Genomic DNA, 18,022 nt, shown 5'->3' on the forward strand with positions numbered 1-18,022 from the left:
TGCCTGTATGCAGTGAGCACACATTAAAAGCAGATCTCCATGCAGTTGTATGGCTCTTGTCTTGAGTGCAAGCTATCTGGGGTTCAAGTCACCATTGGTCTGGGGTTTAATCAAATAGTGATGTAAAGATACCGATTCACTGTATTAGCCTCCTCACAAGTTGCTAGGAATGGTTAGGTGCATTTGTAGCTGGTCATGAAAGTTTATGGCAACAATTTAACCACATGAATAACTACAATCAGGATATAATATGGTGGTGAATCCACTTCCCACTCATGTTACATACAAGCAACATCAAAGTTTCTGTAGTAAAATATACTTTAGTAAAGAAGCAACTAGACACAAATTAAGTTTCAGTTATGCACAATTGATATATAGCAAACTATTGTTGAAATAGAGTAACATACATGTCAACTTAAAAATACATCCACGTAGTGAAGTACACTAGTGGGTGATCAGTTTGAACAGTATACCCACTGGCCAACAATACAACACAAGGGAGGCCACTTGGAGGTCTCATAGTAACATTAACATAACTACTATCTTCTTCAATGACTACTTGACCATCAATATGTTCCTCAGGTTAACCACCAACACTGGATACAAACCCCTTGGTGCTCATCGCTTCTTGTAAACCAAACAGGTTTGCCATCACGCTTGACTGGTACGGGTTAGGAAGGAGCTTACAGGAAAAGTCATTTTTAGTAATGACATCACTGAGGCTTAGTTGATACACTTTCCCTGACTTGTCCACGATATTCAGTTTCCCTCCAAGTGGGAGTATTGTGGTCACTATATAAATAACAGTTAACCTTTATGACAAGTTCACAATAATATGTGCTCAGGTGTGGATTCAAAAGTTGAAAAGGGGAGGGTACACCCAGAAGAGGTACAAATTCTCAAATTAATTGCATATTTTTTTACAGCACCTTATTTTCCAGTTGTTGGAATTTGAGTGAGATACTAGTCAACAAAATCTTTAATATAAAATATTGTTATATAGTGATGCAGATTTGCTTACAGTAGATGAAATGACCCTGGAATAATCTTGCTGTAAAATCGAGTGTACATTAAGCTAGATAACTTTTCACCCTCGCCTTCACTTTGGTGTATCCCAGAAGAGGCACAACACACTCACATGAGCTAATAGAATTTGTACAGAGTAATTTTAAAAGCTAATTCAATAAAAACTAGGTTCAAATCGAGAGCTTTTCCTATCCATAATATGATGGTGCAGTGAACTCCAGTAGTTTGATATTGGTATGCACAGTAATTGGAGATGTCATCTCATTAAAAGTTTACTGCATGAAATGGAGGACATAAATTATGACAAAAATAGAATAGAATAGCCATGGTATTACAATAACTGTATTAGACTGTTCTATTAAAGTAGCTATCTGGGAAATCTGGAGAGGGTAATGGAGGATGCCCCATGCCCCTTCTACGAACACCTACCTTAATAAAGCCAAGTATCTCAAGCCAAGTATCCCACATGCATAGCACTACTGTAGCTACCAAGTATGTTACAATTAAAGCATGGGGGACTTTCCCTATTCTGGATCTGCCATTGCTTTACTATCATGGTGAAGCTAACCTGTTGAGGTGAGATGTGATGGTTTTATCACAGTAGTCAAAGTTGGCTTAACACTCCAACAAGAAATATTAATTTTACATCTTGCACACCTTGCAGATGGCTGCATTATGATATCATTACTTTTTGTCGTACTGAAACCATATATGTGATGGTATAGTGTGGGCATTATATTAGATATAAGCTATTTCAGGTAATGTGGTAAATAAACTGAAACCATGTATATATGCAATAGTATATAGTATGCAGTATAAGATGAGTATAATACAGGATTTATATTAAGGCTTCTTTGTATTCAATAAGCCACTGGAAATACCATTTTATATCCCACCTTTTTCACAGTGTAAGTGTGAAAAAAAGAATCTCATTCCATCGAAAGTAAGTGCTAATGTTTTACATACTTGTTTAGTTAATTGTTATGTACCAAAGGAAATTAAATCACTTTGTGGCTGAATGCTGATTGGCATGCACTTTCAATCATGTCACCATTGCCTATTCTTGTTAACAAAATTAAAAATCCAATGTCGGCACAATATTATAATACAGTGATAGCCCAAGGCACCTACATATATTCTCTCAGTAATGAAAAGTGCATGAGATAAATATATTGACAAGCAATATAATTGACAAGCAAAAATTATTGGTACACAAATAAAATACAAATTGCCACAACTATAGATATTGTGCATGCGTGTGCTTATTTATAACAATCTCTACACAAATGTGCAGTCAACTATTTATACACTGCACAACTGCACAGTCCACGCTCCTTCAAGTCTTTGGAAGAACCCATATGATAAAATACAAATTTTGGTCAGAAATGTCATTATTGGATTTAAAAAGATCTTGATATCCAGCTCCCATGCCAAGCAAAACATCACAGCAAACATCTAGTCTCAATGAGTTGTCATCAGTTAAGTTAGATACACTACCTATGTTAGTTAGAAACCCCTTGGTGTTCATTCTTCCATGCAACACAAACAAATGGTCGAGTAACGCTGACTGATGGTGACAGAGCAAAAGGCTACAATGATAATTGGCACTGTCACTGATTGCTTCATCCAGACTGATACTGTATACACTTCCGATAGTATCTGTGACATATAAGGTAGCCCCAAGTGGAAGGATGATGCTAGCTACAGAAATATAACACTGGGGTAATAAATTTTACATACTACAGCATAAACGTACCTGGTGAATGAAGATGATCTAGTTTGATCACAGTGACTAGTGTCGGTTGATCTCCAACACTCCAGCAGGAAACGACACTTCCACAATTGTGTAGCGCATACATGTAGACAATATTATTTGTAGAGTGGGTACAAGACTTCAAATGCATGACGCTGGAGTCTTGTGGGATATCTGCAGAGTTTGTGTGGGCACTAAATGTTGCTTTCACGTATGGCTGAGAATTGCCTTGAGGAGTAGTGATAACTTTAATGGTGTTAAGATCACACCCACACCACAAATCATTGTTCGCACTTTTACACACTTCAGCAGTACACATCTGTGGTCCTGAAGTTGAAATGGTGGAAACAATGTTGGCTTTAAAGTTACTTAAGTCATCATTATGCAATGCAAAGGTTGGCTGAAGATTTACAAAAGTTATAACACCACTCTTGTATGCTAGAGCCAGTAGCCTAGCCTGACCATCAATGGTAATCATCTCAACCAAATTTTCATCATCAAACTTAAAATTTTCTGTTTGGTGTACAATGCTGAGAGTAGTGGCACTAACAACTGTTATTGTTCCATGTTGTGATGCCATCCACACATGCATGCCAAGCTGACACATGGATAGAACAGGAGTCTCAACTTGTATGGGAGTGTCCTGCAGAGGTTTGGTGAAGGTTATCATACAATGTACATGTCATGGAGTATCACCCACCTCAAACAAGTTAACATGACTGTAACTCTCTAGTTTAACAAATTCGTATACAGACACTTCACAATCCCCATCATTGGTGGTATGAGCCAACCACAGTGACTGTTGATCCTCAACAGTAACAACCAGCGCAGCAGATACTGCACTGTATGGTAGTTCAGTGTTGTAAGTGTTTGTCAGTTTGAGACAATCTGGTGATTGGAGTACGGAAACTATTTCATGAGCAGTTGGCCTGGCAACATACTCTTGAGCCCAACAGTTCACCACTAGTTCTTTCAGGATGATCGGGTACTTTGGATCCTCCTACAAGTAAAGTATTCGTGTTAAAGTATTTACAAGCAAGGACGTAACCAATAAACAAATTGATCTCATAAAATGTTTGAGATTTACTGAAATATGCACTGACACACTGCAATCCTCAGATATACAAAAAGAAATAGTGAAAGTTCTATTGAACTGTATGCATACACATGCACACACTTAGACTTAATGTATGTATTAGCTTTAAACTATTCATTGTTGTATTAGTTATTCACACCTTGATTCTTAGCTACCGTGGTTTTGTATAGGAATTTTAATCTGTGTAATAGGCCACATCTTTTGTTCTATTGTTCTGTGTAGTTTTGATTCTTTTGGCTTGTACTTCTACATTGTAGTTGTTGTGTTGTGTTGCTAAACTTTGATACTGATTGTTGTGTTACTCTTCACGGTCTTCCCAGCTAAGTAGTGGCATCTGGCAGCTTGCGCATGAGAACACCCCTGCTAACAGGTTATGGGCCCAGTGCCACACTAAGTGATGATTTAGTGATAACTCTCCTGCTAACAGGTAATCGTTGACAAGAATCTAGGCAAACTCAGCTGGACTGATGGAACTGAAGCCTAATGGCAGAAATTAAAACTGTCCTAATATCACTGAACGGAAAGAATTATCTGATGTGGAAAGTACAATGCTGGATGGCGTTAATGAGGGACAGTCTTTGGGGTATAGTCAATGGAACTGAGGTAGCGCCAGGCGAAGACAAAGCAGAAGGCCGAACGAAGTTTTTTGCATGGGGAAATCGCGCCCTCGCGATAATTGTGCTTGCTGTAGACCCGTCGTTATTATATCTACTGGGGGACCCAGAAGATCCAAAAGCTGTGTGGAAAAAGCTAGAGGAGCAGTTCCAAACTAAAACTTGGTCAAACAAACTGCAGCTTCGACAAAAGCTCTACACTTTAAAGCTAAAGGAAGGTGGGTCGGTCATTGAGCACATTAAGACGATGAGTGAGATATTTGAGGGTCTTGCTGTAATTGGTGATGCAGTATCCGAGGAAGACAGAGTATACACACTTGCTGGCCAGTTTACCAGAGTCATACAATGTGTTAGTAACTGCGCTTGAGGCACAATCAGAGAATATCCCAAAATGGGAACTTGTCACTGAGAGGCTGCTGCACCAAGAGTCAAAGCTCAAAGAAAAGGTACCAACACCTTTGGAAGATAGATGTAAAGCCTTTACTGCAGGCCAGAATAAGGGGTTCAAGAAACCATTTACGTGTCATTACTGCCACAAACCTGGCCATTTTAAGAAAGATTGTAGAAAGTATCTAGCAGCTCAAAAGAAACAGGCCAGTGTTGCTGAGAAAAAGGAAAGTCCAGGCAGTGATGATGAAGTATTTGTAACTATTCATGCACTTGCTGCTACTTCCAGTGGAACTTGGATAGTAGACTCAGGTGCAACCTGCCATATGTGTAATCTGCTTGTTGATATGAGATGCCTGGAGACCCCACAGCAAGTGACACTGGGTGATGGAAGCCCACTGGAGGGACCGGCAGAGGGCACAGTAAAACTAGCTATGATTCTACCTGGTGGAAGCACACAAAAGTGTAAGCTAGAAAATGTTCTGTATGTTCCTAAGCTGTCATATAGTCTCTTGAGCGTGTCAAAAGCTTCTGAGGCTGGGAAAACCACTAATTTTGACCAAAAAGGGTGCAAAATGTTTAATCAGGAAAAGAAAGTAATTGCTGTTGCCACCAAGTATGGAAACCTGTATTACCTAGTCCACTCTAGAAAAGGGGAAAGTGCAAATGCAACTAAATGTGACAATGAAATGCACAGAAGGTATGGCCATGTTGGTGAGCAAAGCCTTAAAAGTGTCGCAGGTGGTAATTTAGTTGAAAGGTTTGACTACAATTTGTCAGGTGACCTTGGCTTTTGTGAGAGCTGTATCGGTGGAAAGCAGCACCGAAATCCCTTTGAAAGTAGTGAAAGGCAGACAGGAGATCTGCTTGAGCTAGTCCACTCAGATGTTTGTGAAAAAATAAGTGACAAATCGATAGGAGGAGCTCAGTACTTTCTAACATGCACTGATGATAAGTCGAGGTACTCCTGGGTGTGTATAATCAAGACAAAAGACCAGGTCTTTCAGTGTTTTGTAGAATGGAAAGCTCTTGTAGAAAAGGCTACTAAGAAGAAAATAAGAACCTTCAGAACAGACAATGGGGGCGAGTACACCTCATCTCAGTTTGAGAATTATCTCAAGGCAGAAGGTATAAGGCACGAATTGACAGTGCCCAAAACACCTCAACAAAATGGTGTCGCTGAGTGTTTAAATCGTACCTTAGTTGAAATGGCTCGATCAATGCTTTTAGATTCAAAACTGCCTAAAAAGTTTCCAACAGCAGTGTACTTGAGGAACAGATCACCAGTCAAAGCTTTGAAAAAAATGTCTTTTGTGAAGTGTGGCATGGCAAAAAGCCAAAGGTGAACTACCTGAGAGTATTTGGCAGTGATGCATATTAGGGCTGAGTGATACTGCCATTTTAGTATCACAATCGATACTAAAGCCACTATTCACGATACTGAATAGTTCACGATACTTACAAATCATAGCTGGTGCCACATAATGTATTCCTCAGCATTCCTGCAGGAAGTCCTTATAGGTGATAGCAAACTAGCCACTATCATCCTTGTTTACAGTAACAGTTATTGTAATACATGCTTTGAGGTTGTTATGGTGTTCACACCTCTCTGCAGGGGAAACCAGATGGGTGGACTTTATCATTTACAAGGATTCTTAGCCAACTATGCATAACAAATGGATTTTTAATGACAGTAATGTACAGGCATGGTATCACGATAGTTAATAACAAAATATCGCGATATCGATACTTTCAAAATATCGCGATATATCGCTAAAACGGTAGTATCGCTAAAACGGTAGTATCGCTCAGCCCTAATGCATATGCACATGTTCCCCGAGATGAGAGAGCTAAGTTTGATTCCAAGACACGCAAGTGTATTATGGTGGGATACGGAAATCTCACCAAAGGCTACAGACTTTATGATGCCACACAAAGGAGGATATTTCATAGTCGTGATGTACAGTTTAATGAACAGGTCAAAGAGCACGATCACAATACACAAACTACTGCCAAGAGTAATTATCACTTGATTGCTGAATTTTCTGAAGTTGAAGTTCCTGAAATGGACGTGGCTGGTGATGCCTGAGCAAATCAAGGAATCAAGTCCTTCAGAACCTCGAAGGTCTACCAGAATTAGAAAGTAGCCCGACTACTATGGTCAAGAAAGTAGCAATGTATGTGAGGTCCAGTATCCTACAAGGAAGCTACTACAAGGCCAGACAAGAAAAAATGGGAATCTGCTATGGAAACAGAGATGACATCATTGAGAGAAAACAATGTCTGGGACTTGGTGAAGTTGCCTGAAGGCAAAAAGACAGTTGGGAGCAAATGGGTTTACAAAGTAAAAACTGGAGGAGATGGATCTGTGCAGAGGTAAAAGCAAGGCTGGTTGCACAAGGGTTCACACAACAGTATGGAACAGATTTTGATGACTACTGCATTCCTAAATGGAACCCTTGAAGATGAAGTATACATGCAGCAGCCAAAAGGTTTTGAGTGTCAAGGAAAGGAGGAGTTTGTATGCAAGCTTAACAAAAGCATTTATGGATTGAAGCAGTCACCCCGCTGCTGGAACTCTACTCTTGCTACTTACCTGAAGGAGATGCAATTTACTCAAACCGCAGTGTGTGATCCGTGCATTTATTTTCGAAAAATGGAAAAGATACAATGTTCATTGGGGTCTATGTTGATGACATAATTCTTGCTGCCAAGAATGAGAAACAGCTCAAACAAGTCAAAGAAAAACTGTCTAGTAAGTTTGACATTATGGACCTTGATGAACTCAAGTACTTCCTTGGTATGAAAATTGAGCAAAACAAAGAAGCTGGATCCATATGGATTGGACAACCTGCCTATATTGAGAACCTGCTAAAGAGACTTGGAATGCAAGACTCCAAGCCAACAAGCACTCCGGCAGATGTCAGTTTGAAACTTCAACAGTCAAACTGAGCCAGTTAACCAGGCTGAATACCAGTCAGCCGTTGGAAGTCTCATGTATTTGGCAGTGAGCACAAGACCAGACATAGCATTTGCTGTGAACAGCTTAGCTCGGTTTAACTCAAATCCTCAGAAGGACCATTGGACAGCCCTGAAACGAGTCTTAAGATATATAAAAGGTACTATCAATATTGGTATACTTTACAAACAAGATGGTTCAGACAAATGTATTGGGTACAGTGATGCAGACTGGGCTGGTGACATGTCAGACAGAAACTCAACTTCTGGCTACATTTCTATGTTTAGTGGTGGACCAATCTCCTGGAGCAGTAAAAAGCAGAAATGTGTAGCACTGTCCACAGCCAAAGCTGAGTATGTGGCATTATCTGGAAGAGTGTTTATGGCTGAGACAACTAGAAAAAGAGTTAGGATGCTCTACTGAATATTTGAAGATAATCAATCTGCTATAGCGATGGCTAAGAATTCCCAATTTCATGGGTGAGCAAAGCATATAGACATTCGTCATCATTCTGTTTGTGAACAAGTAGCAAATGGAACTATCATATTAGATTATCATTCAACTACAGACATGACCGCTGATATGGTGACTAAAGGTCTGACATGTGAGCAGTATTGTAAGCTGAGAGAGAAAGCTGGAATACTTGAACTGTATTAAGTCAAGTGAGGAGGAGTATTGAACTGTATGCATACACATACACGCACTTAGACTTAATGTACATATTAGCTTTAAACTATTCATTGTTGTATTAGTTATTCACACTTAGCTACTGTGGTTTTGTATAGGAATTTTAATCTGTGTAATAGGCCACATCTTTTGTTCTATTGTTCTTTGTAGTTTTGATTCTTTTTGGCTTGTACTTCTACATTGTAGTTGTTGTGTTGTGTTGCTAAACTTTGATACTGATTGTTGTGCTACTCTTCACGGTCTTCCCGGCTAAGTAGTGGCATCCGACAGCTTGCGCATGAGAACACCCCTGCTAACAAGTTCAACCATACAATTTCCAGAAATGTACCTATTTTATGTAATTAAGTTGAAAGTATACTTATTCTTACTTTTTATATGTGAATCAAGACACGTGGTAGTGTGTTGTGCAACTAAGAAAACCAGTGCACCTCACCATGGGTATATTGACAAATAATTTTCACCCATACAAAGCTCCATGCTACCTTCTCCAAATAGAATAATTTTTATGCTGCAAATGCCCTCCACCTACAGTGTTCCATGAACATACTAAATTTGAGCAAAATTACCATATGCACTTGTGAAATACAAGCTCTCAAATTTGGCTAAATTTGATTTTTCCTTTTTTGGGAGGCTTGGATTTTCTTGTTTTGAAACTTTACAAAAACTATTATCATAGGCAGCTCCAGGATTTTGGTGACTGGTTTCTGACTAAGAGCATAGCTAGATTTTTGGGTGAAGACCAAAAAAAAAAAAAAAAAAGGTAACTATCTGCTGAGAATAACTGCCCTTTACTAACTATCACTATAAAGTACATAAAATCCTTATTTATAGCTATAAACTTGCTACACTGCTGCTCTGAATACTGTGACTGCTTTATTAGAGTATCTCGATTTGAATGTGACTGGTTTCCAGAAACCTCAGAAACACCCCTGGAGCCGCCCCTGATTATAACATATAAATGCATATCTCAATCACCTTGAAATTTGTTTTTAAGGATCTATGTATTGAGGGTAATTCGCATACTCTGTTTGGTGCAAATCTGATTAATGTTTACAGAGTTCTGGATGATTATTTACATTAAAGAAGACAATGCATTTTGTCATTCCTACAGAGCAAACCGCTTATTGGGATAACTTGAAAATTGCTTTTTGTATAGGTTAAGGTATAGTCACAGGCAATCACTCAAAATTTTGAACCCCCATCGATACTTTTTGAGAAGGCCATAAAACCAATTCTAGCAGCCTGAAAAGTTTAAAGTGAACATGAATCTCTTCATATTTATTGCTTTTGTGTACACCACAAATTGTTTTAGCAATACAAACAAGCCAGCCCATATATTGCCTCACACTCCGGCTGTCACTACTACGTTTTTTTCAGCCACCAAATACAGCAAAGCTGTAAGCTCTATGAACATTCCTGGGGCATAGTGCTACTGTATATTGAACTTTTAGTAGTTTCATAAACTCTTTGAAGGCTTGTATCTCCATCACTGAGAAGAAACACACCATGCACAATTGCTTCCACAAGTCCTAATAAATTAAATAAAATATCTTCACAAACAATAACTTCAAAAATCACTTCCATAGGACCTAGTTGTTTAGTTTGAATTTTTAAGGATTCAGTAGTCTGGTTTTTGGTGGCACGTTTTTGTAAAGCATCACTCTATCATGGACCACACACCCAAGAACAGTTGCTGTTCTGCAGTAAAATCAAACAAGTACAAATAGTTGGATTACTACCATTATTATAAGCAAAATTTTGTAATTTGTCACACCCACACATTTAAAAATATACCGTAACTTTAACCATCATAGTTCAACCTTTTGTGGCTCAAAGCAAATCACAGTGACAACTACAGAGTTACAAGGAGAAAACCAACCAGGTGTAAAGTTAAAAGGTCAAAACAGTCTAAAAGAACAAGAAGAACCAAGAACTTTACAATACATATATAAAATCTCTTATTCAGGATTTGAACCAGGGATCACCACCACACCCATCTTCACCACTGTATTCAGCTGATCAGCTCACTTAACTTACAACAAAAATTCTAGTTTAAACATATAACTAACTGACTGTCTCAGCAAAAACCATACTTGTTCGCACAAGCACGCGTACTCAGTTTTGCAATTAATTTTATCATGTACTATATAGCCTCTATATTTCGAGGGGAAAATTATTCGAGGTTGAGCAATGTTTCAAAAAATATTTTTTTTGTGGATTTGCAAACACTCCCAAAATGTATTAGACTATATGGAAGTCTAAATATTTCAATGATAAAATTTTCACTGATAACCCCCAAAATCACGAAATCAGCAAAAATTTTCTCCCTTGAAATATTTAGGCTAGCTAGACGGTAATTAAAATTGTCATGTAAAAAAAACTTTGTGCGTACCATATAAAAAAATAAAATAACGCATGCTAGAAGAAAAAATACGCAAGTGTTTATTGGGCCAGTATTCAAAGAAGGAAGCCTCAAATTGATTAAAACTATATACCATCTTATTCTCCTGTTCATTGAGAGTTCATAAATCTTTTTGTAGCTCCAATGATATGCATGTTACCTGCGTTCATTTACGATATGGTAAACGTAAACAAAATTGTGATCATTTCTTCTACCAAACTACCTTCATATCCAGGGCTGCCCACGGGGAGGAGGGGGGGGCAACTAAGGCATTTTGCCCTGGGCGCCAACCTGAAAGGGGCCCCAGGGGGCCCCATCAAGGGCACCTTGAATACCCATTAAAAAGATCGATATATACTCTATAATAGAGCAGTCAAGATCTAGATAATCTAATACGGCAGTCACCATATTCTTCAGAGGAGCAGTGTAGCAAGCTATGTAAGTAATTATAAACAAGGAGATATAGTTAGTGAGGGGCAGCTATTGTCGTTGGTGGCATGTAATAACCATTTTTTTGGTCTTTGACTTACAGCTAGGCATAAGTTGTGATTCAGAGTTGAACCCTCCTTGCCCCTGGGACACAATTTAACTCTTTGCCCTAGGCCCCTTAATTTCTCTGGGCGGCCCTGTTCATATTGATATGCGCAAGTGACTATCTGGCTAACCTTGGCTGATGTGTTAATCCATGGTGAGCATTTTACGGCAAATTACAATGTTGTAAACTAATCCAAACAGAAGCTATGGCTGCAAATGTAAGCGCCTGTAGTTTAATTTGCTGTACAAATCGATTATCTACTGTCTAGTGTTATAATTCCAAAACTACTCACCACAGAAGGCTGAAACTTTGGTGATCCATTCCTTGGACACTGCAACTAATGGTGAGAAAATTCCGAAATTGTGTGAACAAGTCTGAGACGGTCACCAATAGTAAGTTCATAAATCTACTAATGGAGAAGCTAGATTGTAGGGTAGTACCAATATCGATACTTTATCAATATTGGTACCAACATCACAAGTATTGGTATTGGTCAATTAAGACGTCTATATCACCGACATTTCATTTATGTTGTATGAGGACAATTGCAAGCCAAGCAGTTGTGCAAGTGACTTCATGGTGTAGTGGTAAATGCTGAAATGCTGTGAGAGGATGGGGATTCTGGTATGTGGGTTTAATCCACAGTATTGTCAAAGATTTTTTTTCTTTACTGGAGCTTTTTGGTACTACTTTTTTGTAACAGATTTTTGTATACTTGATTTGTATACTAACAAATCATACCGGAGTCTTATCAAAATGCTTTACAGTCATTCGTAACTAAATACAGTATTGAATTGTTGGAAAGCGTTTGAATCAACCAGTGACATCACTACACTTGTGGTTACAATTTCAATGTTTCTGTAATATCGGTTAGTCAGAAAACCTGTATTGGTAGTTACTTGATACTAAATATCGGATATCAGATGTAAACATGTGGTATCTACTATATAGACTGTTCTTATGTGTGTTCTATTACTGTAGAAGTGCTTGAAAAACTGTGCACTCTATTAAAGTATTACAAGAACAAATTTCTGAAATACAATACTATTGTATTGTAACTTCTGTCTTCCATATAACGATCACCATTGTATGATAAAATAGCAAACATAAAGGCCAGTTTATGACCAGCTAGGAGTATATAAAACACAAAGTCTATGAAAAACAGCCAAGCTGTAAAAGAAAGTGTGGCCTTCTAAAGCCTGGGTGAAAAAGTTGTGAAATCGAAGATGGCGAACAAGAAATGGCTGCAGCAATGTCAATGCTAATAATTTTTAAGCAATAAGTTCATCATTAAAATTTATTAGCATTAACATCATTGTAGCCATTTCGTGACCGCCACCTTTGATTTCACGAAGCCTTTTGAAGGCTGCACCCTTTTTTACAGCTAACTGTTTTCACATGGATTTGTATATGACAAACCTCTTCAGTAAGTATTGAAGGCCTCAAACCATTTTTGATATTCAAGTCAAACTCATGAGAGTTATAACTTAGAGGAGGAAGAACTTGTAAAGTCATCAGCTCATAGATAGTCATCCCCAGTGAAAATATGTCAACCTACACAGTATTGAAAGTAAGCAAACAATAATACATAATTCTTTATCTACAGCAATAAACAACAATAATACTACAAAAGAACAATATTTTGTAACCTGGTCTGGCAAAAACAGTCTTATATGTATATCAGCATTCCAGATATCAATTTAATCACTTTCTATGTCTGCAATGACCATATTATATTAAATTTTTATAAAATTATTATTACAGAGTTTCGAGTTGCTGTAGTATTCACTAAAGTTATAAGTGGAAAGGCTGTACGACTAGTTATTACAAAACAGACCTTTTCACCAAGTGGTTCTAATCCATGATATTCCATAACTTCAGGAGCAGTGTGGCCTGGAGTAGATGGCTTTCTGCAAAAGCCCTCAGGGCCTACGAATGCTGATACACCAAGATCAGCCAGCTTTACTAAAGCTCCTCCATTCTGACAAGCCGCACACCTCAGAGATGTATCTTTAGTAGAAAAACAATCATGACCAGCTTGTGGGAAACTAAACACCAGTATATTATCAGGTTTGATGTCATGGTGGACTATGGCCTTACTGTGAAGGTAAGCCAATGCTGATGACACCTAAAATTCAACACAAACAATAATTACAGTCTGAATGTTAAATAGCTGGTGGCAATCCATACACATGTTTAAACTTTAAACGATGATTCATATGGTTACCTGTTTAGCAGTTTCAACTAGTGATTCAGGACACAGGTAGTATCCAGTGCTGCTGTAGGCTTTAAGGAGATCCTTTACATTGCCAAAAGGAGCACATTCCATCACAATCGATAATGTCGATACACAAAACCCAATACATTTAATAATATCGGGATGATCTATGGAGAGAATCTTGTTAAGTTCTTGTCGCACTAAGGAGTAAGCTTGGGGTATATCATCTTCCATATCATCTTCCATACCATCAGGAGATGTCTGGGCGAAAGACTTAACAGCTACTACAATGTCTCTCTAGGAAAAGTGTAATGCTGCTGTAATAGCAATACAATAAAGGCTCTGTACTTTATATATCTATGCCAAATCAGTCAAACTGTGAAAAGGGGTAATGATGTCTGCCATTATTGATCAATAGTAACATCACTGCAGCCATTTCTTGTAGGGCTGAGCAATATTATCGTTTTACCGATATGTCGCGATTATTTTGAAAGTATCGATATCGTGATACTGTATAACGGGAATGATTCGCGGAAGAAAACATTCGCGAATTTTGCGATTTTAGGTGCATTCGCGAATGTTTTCTTGCTAATTTTTTCCTACAATTAAAAAGTTTTTTCATGGATCAGTTGCAAGGGGGTGTCACTCTAATAGACACTGTACTACGATCTGCGACCGCGGTCAAGATCGATTTTCGATTTTGACCATTGACTTTCGTCGAAAATTTGTCTTGACCACAGACCTGGTTCCGTTTATTTTCGCTACATTTTCGTGCACTACTAACTAGCAAAGCTTTGGCCGTGCTGGGAAAACAGCTTGACCGTTGTTCTTTGTGGAAAATCGGCCTTGTTCATTGACCTTTAGCTTTGACCGCGGTCGCAGATCGTAGTACAGTGCCTATTGGAGTGACACCCCCTTGAGTTGATGTAGCATTCATGTAACGAGTGCATAAGCGGGTAGCTACTGGCCTTGCTACTGGCTAAACTGTTATATATGCGTAACGGTATAGCCAGTGACCATGGCGTGTGATTCGAACAGAGATGCAAACTTCAGTGACAGTGGAAAAAGCAGCCTGTGCTACTAAATGGGGCAAGTATAATTGCAGCCCAGCGATTCACTGTGCCGGAAATGGCGTGGCTTAGCCTCGGTTTTAGTGCCGCTCCAAGGATATAGGCGTAGTCTCGTGCCCAGACCGCTTTTTTTCTTTTTGTATGGGGGCTTTTTTTCTCCGCCCCCACACAAAAAGAAAAAAAAGCGATCTGGGCACGAGACTACTACAGGCGTGCCTATCGTCTGAGCTCATTATCGTGAATGTCTACTTCTCCAGCGAAACAGCAATCATGCATGGTTCAATGGCGGATCCAGGATGGGGCATTTGGGGCAAATTCCCCTCCCCCCTCCCCCACCTTGTGGAGGAGCCATACTTCTGACTAAAATACTAAACTTTATGTCAGGCCAAGATTAGCTTATATAACTCACGAAAATATGTACATTTTACTAGCATTTATTACAGATTCACCTGAAAGCCACAATTGCTTCACTCACCAAATCTATTGCAGCTCTCCAGACCTCTGTCAAGTCATTGGAGCCTACTTCGGAGCCTGTATCAATGCCTGATGGATCAACCTCTGCAAACTCTCAACCTAAGCCTGCAAATGTCACCCTCACTAATAAACCACCATCTACTGCTAGTTATGAGGATAAGAAATTCAATGTTGTCATGTATGGTATTAAAGAAAGCCCACCCAAAACATCAAAAAATCTGACCATCTGGAAAATGATTTACAATCAATCACCAATGAATTTGCTAAAGTTGACTTATCGATCCAGGCCAGTTCAGTCAAGGATTGCTTCCGTTTGGGCAGATACAAATCTGATGCTTCACGCCCAGGCCAATTCTCATTAAATTTCCACGATCCACAGAAGCCACCATGACTTTAACCAAAATTGCCTCATTCCAAGCTCCAGTACGAATCAAACCTGACATGACGCTGGAAGAAAGGAAAGCTGAATCTGCATTGCTTAAAGAAAGATGGACATTGATGCAATTAGACTTTGACAAGAAAAGAATTAAAATTAGAAACAAAAGCATTTTCATCGACAACAAACTCTATGGACAATACCAAAATTCTGAACTATGCCGTTCTGATTATAATCCCCCACTCCTTCCAATGACATCTACAAATCAGCAATCTTCTTCTGCAGCACCTACAACAAATCAATGACTACTCAGCTGTTATTATATGAACATAAGAAGTATAGTTAACAAATTATCCTCGTTTCAAACTTTGGTTTATTCCCATAATTTTGACATTGTAGCTATTACTGAGACATGGCTATCCAGCAATATATTTGACAACGAAATTTTACCTACTAACTATACTATATATCGTAATGATCGTGGCTCAAGAGGTGGTGGTGTCCTCCTTGCAGTGCGGGATAACATTGTTAGTAAAGTCCTCCCCTCCCCCACCAATATTGAGATGCTAACTTTTGAAGTCGAACTCCCACAAACACTTATCCTATGTATTGTGTACTTACCTCCTAATCCTAATGTATCACTGATCCAATCTCTATCAAGTCATCTCTACCAGTTTCAACAGTCCTCTAACATTGTACTACTAGGTGACTTTAACTTGCCCGACATTGACTGGGATACTCTCTGTGGTAGCACTATTGCTGCTGAAGCATTTTGTGACACATGTTTTGAAAATAATTTATCACAGTTAATATCCTGCTCAACTCATATCCATGGCAACACTTTGGACCTCATCCTTACTAACAATGATGACCTAATAGACAGCATTTCAGTAAGTGATACTGAGAACCTATGTATCAAATCTGATCACTATGCTATCACTTTTGAATTATCATTTGTTCAACCTCAGCCAACTGAAATATTTCTCAACATGTTTATGATTTCTCTAAAGCTGATTTTCATGGAATGAATTCCTACATATCCAAATCTATGATCGTCAACTGTTTGTTCCTATCTGATGTTGAAGCTACATGGGATATGATTAAGTCTATTATTCATGAAGCCATGATGTTATTTATTCCCAAAATACAAATCCGTTCTAAATAATACCCCAAGTGGTTTAGCAGAGATCTACGACATCAATTGAAGTGTTTGCATACCCTGAGAAGAAAGCACAAGTGTTCACCTTCTGAACATAATGCAAGTCGACTAAATCATGCTGAAGAAATGTTCCAACAAAGTGCAGCTGCTGCTAAGTCCAACTATGAAACTACACTCATTACCAACTATGCCAATTCTTCTAATCCTGCAATATACCATTACATAAGAAGTTTTACAAAGTCAGCCACAATCCCACCCACCATCCACCTTGATGCTACCTCAGCTAACAGCAACATCTCTAGAGTAAATCTTTTTAATCAATATTTCTATTCGGTTTTTACTCCACCTTCTACAACTCCACATTATGCGAATGCAACTTCACATTCTAATGAAATGAACTCACTGGCCTTTACTGAAGAAGAAGTGTATTCAGTTTTAAGTCAGCTTGATCCCAACAAAGCTACAGGAATTGACTCTATTAGCCCCAAAATTCTCAAATATTGTGCTCCATCACTCACCCATCCATTATGCCACCTGTTCAACTTAAGTTTGGCATTTGGCGTTATCCCCCAAGAATGGAAAGTTCATCTAGTGGTACCAGTCTACAAATCAGCTGATCGATCATCCGTAAAGAATTACAGACCTATTTCCCTTCTATGTAACACATCAAAAGTAACTGTTATCTACAACAAAATCATTGATCATGTACTTAATAATGTCAGTTTGGATTCTTGCCTGGTAGGTCCACCACCCAACAACTTTTGCTATATTTGAACAATATTTTCAAAGCTACTTCCCAAGGTCACCAAATTGACTCTATTTACCTAGATTTTCGTAAGGTTTTTGATAGTGTATCCCACAGCAAGCTCTTAGTTAAACTATCAAATTATAGAATAACTGGAAACCTCTGGAACCGGTTTAATAACTACCTACGTAATCGCTTTCAACATGTTAAAGTTTGCAATGTTATTTCTGATCCATTGCCAGTATTATCTGGTGTTCCCCAGGGCAGTATCCTTGGCCCCCTGCTGTTTCTAATGTATATAAATGATCTAACACTAGCTACACAGTTTTCTAATCTATTTTTGTTTGCTGATGACACCAAGCTTTATAAAATAATTCTTCACCCCCCTGATCATACTGATTTACAACAGGATCTAGACCAGCTATATATCTGGAGCATCGACTCTGACTTATTTTTTGGCATCAGTAAATGTATCTACTTGGATTTTAACAACAAGACACCTACTTCCTATTCACTTGATGG

General features: G+C 38.5%; 1 protein-coding gene across 3 annotated transcripts in view; it reads right to left on the bottom strand.

Annotated features, from left to right (window-relative positions):
* Window positions 1-2,174: 2,174 nt before the first annotated feature.
* Window positions 2,175-18,022, bottom strand: part of LOC136265802 (leucine-rich repeat serine/threonine-protein kinase 1-like) — a 41,158-nt gene continuing 25,310 nt past the window's right edge. For all 3 annotated transcript variants that reach the window (XM_066060718.1, XM_066060717.1, XM_066060719.1), the window contains 6 exons: window positions 13,686-13,973; window positions 13,296-13,586; window positions 12,878-13,012; window positions 3,480-3,779; window positions 2,783-3,422; window positions 2,175-2,727 (listed from right to left, as the gene is read on the bottom strand). In XM_066060718.1, coding sequence (XP_065916790.1) covers window positions 2,363-2,727; window positions 2,783-3,422; window positions 3,480-3,779; window positions 12,878-13,012; window positions 13,296-13,586; window positions 13,686-13,973 — 2,019 coding nt within the window. In that variant the 3' untranslated portion in view covers window positions 2,175-2,362. The remainder of the gene's footprint in view (window positions 2,728-2,782; window positions 3,423-3,479; window positions 3,780-12,877; window positions 13,013-13,295; window positions 13,587-13,685; window positions 13,974-18,022) is intronic.

This window comes from Dysidea avara, chromosome 9 (genome assembly GCF_963678975.1).
Source record: "Dysidea avara chromosome 9, odDysAvar1.4, whole genome shotgun sequence".
Classification (NCBI taxonomy): Eukaryota; Metazoa; Porifera; class Demospongiae; order Dictyoceratida; family Dysideidae; genus Dysidea; species Dysidea avara.